Below are 5,923 nucleotides of genomic sequence, written 5' to 3' on the forward strand. Positions count from 1 at the left end.
GTCTTCGTTGGGAACATCCCGTACACTGCCAGCGAAGATCAGCTCCAGGAAGTGTTTGAGACTGCTGGCCCTGTCCTCGCTTTCAGGTGCCATGGCATGGCTGCTCCTGACGTAACTAAGTTGGCTGATGCTTGCAGACTCGTCCTCCACCCTGAGACTGGAGCGCCGAAAGGGTTTGGATTCTGCGAGTTCAGAGATGTGGAATCGGCAGAGATTGCAGTTCGGAACCTCAACAACTATGAGATGAACGGTCGACCACTGCGTGTTGACTTTGCTTCATCGATCTCGGATCAGAAGTGAGCGTTCGCTGTGTTGCCAACGATTATCTATATTCCCAGCCGGACCTGACCTTTTGTGTGTCAGTACTGCTGGCCCGAGTTTGGCTCAGCTTGCTGGAAAAGGTTTGAAACCTTCCTCATGAAGTCTGCAATGGGATGTGTGTGACTGACTTTGCCGTACAAGATGCGTCGCAAGCTCAGCAACAGAAGATGGTCAGTGTAGAAATGCTCTGAAATATGTCTAGAGTCGATCAGCGGTAATCTGCAGTTTTCAGGGAGGGATGTTCCAAGGTGGGAAAAAGGATGCAGTTATGAATCAGATCAGCAACATGACTGCAAATCAGATGTACGTGGGCTCAAGTTAACGACTAACTGGGACCTGATTGTCTGTTGCAAGGTATGACCTTATAGCCCAGCTGAGAAACATCGTGTCGCAGAACCCTACTCAGGTCTGTCATCCCCTCTCTTGACTGTCCTAGATGTGATCGGGTTCTCTTCAGGCTAAAGAACTTTTGACTCAGAATGCGAAACTGTGCTGCGAGTTCCTCAGGATGCAGGTGAAGGCGCCTGTCCTCGTATCCTCTCCCTCTGATGTCTCATGTAGGAGAGACTTGATATGTTAGGAGGGATTCCTTTGTCCGCCCCTCCCATCCAGCCTCCTGCCCCGCCATCGCAGCCAGCCAACCCTCCAGTCCCGGTCCTCCTTGCTCGTAATGTGTCACTGAATGGTAACAGAGAGTTTGTTTGCAACAGACTCCGATGCCTGGAATGGTGCACAATGCAATGAGCGTAGATCCTCGGAGTGCTGGCCGACCAGGCATTCCCCAGCAGCAGCCGATGCCGCCTGCCCCCTATCCTGTATGCTGCCTGATCTTGAACGGCAGGGGTTGACACGCTTGTGCAGCCCCAGCACTTGAACCAGCCCATGGGCATGCAAGGGTATCCTCCCCGTCCCAACCAGGTTTGTCCCATCTGCAGTCACTTACTCCCTTTGACTTCAAGTCTTGGTAGCCACACCCTATGGGTTTGCCCGGCCCTGTGCCCGGGGGAAGGCCGGGCCCTGTCCCTGGTGGAATGCCGGGCCCTGTCCCTGGTGGGATGCCGGGCCCCATCCCTGGTGGGATGCCTGGTCCTTTGCCGGGCGGGATGCCACCATCGATGCCAAACCAGCACATGCAGAACATGCAGGCGGTGGAGCTCAATCGCTCCTGGTGCTTGTTTCTAACTTCCCTCCAGCAGAACATGATGCAACCTCGGGCCCAACCGCCACCATCCGCTCAAGCTCGTCCAGACCTGAAGACGGCAAGACTTAGTCTTGATTGCTGTTTTCTCTCATGGTTCAGCTAGGTCCTTGCGAGCCTCTCAGAGGGGCAACTGCAGCAGCTGAAGCTGCTGGTACAGCTCCCTCCTCAGGTTCTGTTACCTTCCTTTGCACTTCTGCTGCCCTTACCCTTGATGGTGTAGAAATTGGATGAGTTGAAGATCTCGGATCAGCAGAAGGTAGAGCACAGCACTGCGTCCCCCATGGCTTGCTGAACCTCCTTGTAGGCACTCATCAACACGCTCCGAGTTCAGCTTGAGGAGGAAGCAAAGGGCTTGAAGAAGGCGGGAGGGAGATAACCGTACTGAGTAGAAAGCCGGTTAGTAGGCAGATTATCAAATGCCGCGCTGCCCATCAGTCTAGTTCCGTGACGGTAGTACCGTCGTTCCGTAGTATCATAGTATGATGATCATCATTGCATCCCGGAGTCCGGGGAGTCCGGCCGTCGGATGAGATCGGCTCACAGTGTGGCCGTGACCGTCACTCGACTCTTGCCGCCGATCCGGCCATATTTCTCCTGGAGTCCCGCGCGGCCCGGGCCGTCCAATGACGGCGCCGGCCCGGGAACTTCTCAGTGAAGTACTAGCTCGGCCTTCAAGTTCGGAGCACCGTGACTGAGCCCGGCGGCGATGAACATCGATCAGTGCCGGGCGGCCCGGCGGCCCGATGCCGGCGAACTGATGTTGAGTAAAGAGACACTGATGATACTACTGTGATAGTCGGCTGAGCGTGTAATGCGGCTCGTCACAAGCTCGAGCAGCTGGCGGCTGATGGCGTGAGGGGGAAGAAGCTTGAAGCAGGAAGATCAGCCAGCAGCTCCTGAGCTAGAGAAGAAGCTTGAAGCAGGAAGATCAGCCAGCAGCTCCTGAGCTAGAGACGCTCTTGCTGCCCTCAGACCCTCAGACCCTTCACCCCCTCCTCGTCCCTCATCGAGATTTTTATTTCACAGCGCAAGCCTCTGAGATCTTAACTCCTTCTCCTTCTCCTCCTCCTCCTCTATTTCCCCTTCTACATCCTCTCTTCCTTCGGCTCCTTCTCTGTCTCTTGTTCACACCGTTGTCTTTATCCTTCCCAACATCTCAGCATGAACAACATGCTGTCTTCCAGCCATCCCCTGTCCCTCCTCTGCCTCCTTGGCATCTTCTGGCAAATACCATCTTCGCACACTCCTCCGCTCCCGTCCCCCCTCCGTGCAGTGCTTCATCTGAAGGGAGGCCATCGGCTTCCAGCCCAGCCAAGGAGCAAACTAGGGAAGAGCAGGAGGTTAAGGAGCAAGTTCGATCCAGAGAAGATGTTCGCGCAGATGAAGAACAGGTCGTTCACAGAGGGTGACCTGCTGATGGAAGAGGACGATGCTCTCTTTCACAACCTGTACTACGGGAACCGGCACAAGGACGAGGTTCTGAAGGACATCAAGGAGTTTGAGGAGGAACACCCTGAGGTTGTTAGGGAGGAGCGGAACGTGAATCTCGACACGCTTGGGTTGCTCGCGGTGAGGCTTGTGGTTTGCTCAGCCTGTCAGCGAGGAGAGACGTCAGTTGTTCTAGCATGCATCAGCCAGATACTGTGGGTGTTGGGGAGCTTGTACTTGAGATTTTTTATGTTTGCTTGAGTGGAGTAGGTTCCCTTTGACGTTTCTGTCTTTCAGGTGGAGAAGTGGAATTATCACATCAAGAGGTACCGGCTTCCGGACTATGACGACGACGATGACGACTCCTCGACGGCGAGGAGGGAGGCGGAGGAGGCGGAGAAGCGCCTGTACATTGACAATGACGAGACTGAGGAGGATCGGAAGCACAAAAGCCGGGTGTCTCATTTCTACCTAGCGCAGAGTTATCAGATCGGTTATGCAGTGGATGAGATCAACCATACGAAAGCTTTCCATCACTTCCAAATGTCTGCCATGATGGACCTCCCTGAAGCCATGACGTGCCTTGGGACCTGCTTCCTTCATGGCTACGGGACAGACAAGGACGTGGCAGAGGCTGTGCGGTGGTACAGCAAGGCAGCAGAGGCTGGTTGCTCGGAGGGGATGTACAACCTTGCGCTGTGCCTGCAGGACGGGGTTGGAGTGCAGGAGAGCATAGGGATGGCGATACAGTGGATGAATCAGTCAGCAGCTGACGAGCATGTCGACGCGATGTACGTGATGGCCATGTACCACATGCAGGGAGCAGGCGCGATTGAAAAAAACGAGGAGCTGGCAAATGAAATGCTGACCAAGATCGTCGATCGGTTCGATCATCCTGCTTCTCAACTGAGGTAAGCTCGCTGAGGGCCGAGGATTGAAGAGGAGGAGGAGGAGGAGGAGGAGGAGGAGGAGGAGGAGGGAGGGAGGGAAGAGGAGGCAGGCGAAAGCAGAGTAGAAAGGGTATCAACGAGAACGAGGAAAGGAGAGGGAGAGCAAGGAGGAGGTTAAACGGAGCACGAGTGGTGGGGGGCAGGGATGAGGAGTGAAAGAGGAAGGTGGCAGCAGAAGCTGACGTCTTGTTTCAGCCTTGCCAAGAGCTTCTTGCTGGGACGTGGCACGGAAAGAGACGAGACGATGGCGGTCAAGCTTGCTAAGTTTGCCGCGGGGGAGGAGGAGGCGGAGAAGCTGATAAGCTCGTGGGAGAAAGAACGGAGGGTTCTTGCTGAAGGACTGTAAAGTACTGAGCAGAGCAAGAATTGCGATGAGGAGGAGGACTGAGAGGTGAGGGAAAGGGGGAAAGTGGAATGCAATCTAGAAAAGGAGGACACTGAAGGGAGGAGGAGGGAGGGAGGAGAACGTTCAGGTTGGCACCGTCTATCTTCCACCTATTATCCTCATGAAATCAGGAACTTCTCTTAACTTGGCCGCGTCTTCCAGCCTCCAGGTGACCTTGACGGGACGAGTCTGCGAGGAGGGAACGTGGAGCTCCTGGATCCGCAGCCGCCCGAGGAAGACGTAGGGCTGATTCTTGAACCTCGCAAAGAGCAGTGTAGGAGGGATATCGTTCGCGTCCTCTTCCCCTCCTCCCTCCTCCCCTTGCTCTCCTGCTGGCTCCTCCCCTCCTCCCTCCTCCGCTTCTTGCTCCTCCCCTCCCCCTGCTGCGTGCTCGTGCCATCCGTCCTCTCCTCCTTCAGCTTTCATTTGTCGTTCCCACTCGAGGATCGTTTTCCGAAGGATGGGGGAGGAGGAGCAGAACTTGATGCTGGCGTACCACGACACCGTCTCCCCGTCTGCTGAGAAGTCGTTGTTGTACCTGCTCTCCATTCATCCCCTCGTCTTGTACCTCCTCGTCCTCGTCCTCCCTCCTCGTCTCCTCCTCGTCCTCGTTCTCGTTCTCCCTCCTCGTCCTCCTCTTCCTCGTTCTCCCTCCTCGTCCTCGTCCTCGTCTCTCCCTCCCCTCTGCATGTACAACCGTGCACCTCCTGCCTCCCTCGCCTCCCCCCTGACCTTCCATGTCCGATGTTGATCAGCAGCACCAGCGCATTTGGCCACTCCAGACAACCTGAGCTATGACGCTCGGAGCAGAGGAAACTAGGAGGAGGAAGAGGAGGAGGAGGAAGAGGAGGAGGAGGAGGAGGAGGAGGAGGAGGAGGAGGAGGAGGAGGAGGAGGAGGAGGAGGAGGAGAAGTCAGATGGTTTGACGGAAATGGGCAGGGAGGGCTTACTTGACGTCTGCCTCAGGCCCAGCAAGCTCTCGGATCTGTCATGAAATAAGAAAAGAGAGGGAGAGAAGGAAGGAAAGAGTGGGAGAGGGAGAGAAGGAGGAGGGAAAACGAGGATCCATGGATTGACTGAAGAGTTGAAAGGAGAGGAGGCGGCTAGAAAAGGAAGGAAGGAAGGAAGGTAAGTAGGCAGGTGGGTAGATAGAAAGGTAGCTAGGGAGGGAGGTCTCCTACCACCACTGACTTTCCCTTCCCCGCCAGTCTCCTCCCCAAGAGATTCTTCTCGTCAAACTCCACGAGGTTACAAACTCCTCTGTTCCTCTCCCTCCTCTCTCCTCGCTTGTGACCATCTCCTCTTCCTATCAGCCCTGCTACGCTCATGCCACCCTCCTGCTCCTCCTCCCTCCTCCTCTCTCTCTTCTTTTGCTTTCCCTTCCCGCTCTTCTTTGACGACAACCATAGTCTCCTTGCCCGCTCTGCGATCTCCGGCCCGAGCACGCGGTAGAGCAGGACGAGACACTGCGCGTCTGTAGCGGCGTATCGAATCTGAAGGACAGGAGAGAAGGATTAGGCGCGGGGGAGGAAGAGTAAAGAAGGAGTAAAGGATGGTGGAGAAGAGAAAAACGGAGGAGGAGGAGGAGGAGGAGGAGGAGGAGGAGGAGGAGGAGGAGGAGGAGGAGGAGGAGGAGAA

The 5,923-nt window shown here is 55.7% G+C and overlaps 2 protein-coding genes across 2 annotated transcripts; both read left to right on the forward strand.

Annotated features, from left to right (window-relative positions):
• On the forward strand, positions 1-300 carry GUITHDRAFT_70536 (hypothetical protein; the record flags this gene model as incomplete). Its single annotated transcript, XM_005833319.1, has 2 exons — positions 1-86; positions 138-300. Coding segments are annotated over 2 exons (249 nt in total), but the record flags the coding sequence as incomplete, so codon positions are not given.
• A 3,133-nt stretch (positions 301-3,433) lies between these two features.
• GUITHDRAFT_70585 (hypothetical protein) lies at positions 3,434-3,865 on the forward strand (the record flags this gene model as incomplete). The annotated part of the gene is made up of 1 exon (XM_005833320.1): positions 3,434-3,865. A coding segment is annotated over one exon (432 nt), but the record flags the coding sequence as incomplete, so codon positions are not given.
• Positions 3,866-5,923: the final 2,058 nt, after the last annotated feature.

This window comes from Guillardia theta (genome assembly GCF_000315625.1).
Source record: "Guillardia theta CCMP2712 unplaced genomic scaffold GUITHscaffold_30, whole genome shotgun sequence".
NCBI classification, from domain to species: domain Eukaryota; class Cryptophyceae; order Pyrenomonadales; family Geminigeraceae; genus Guillardia; species Guillardia theta.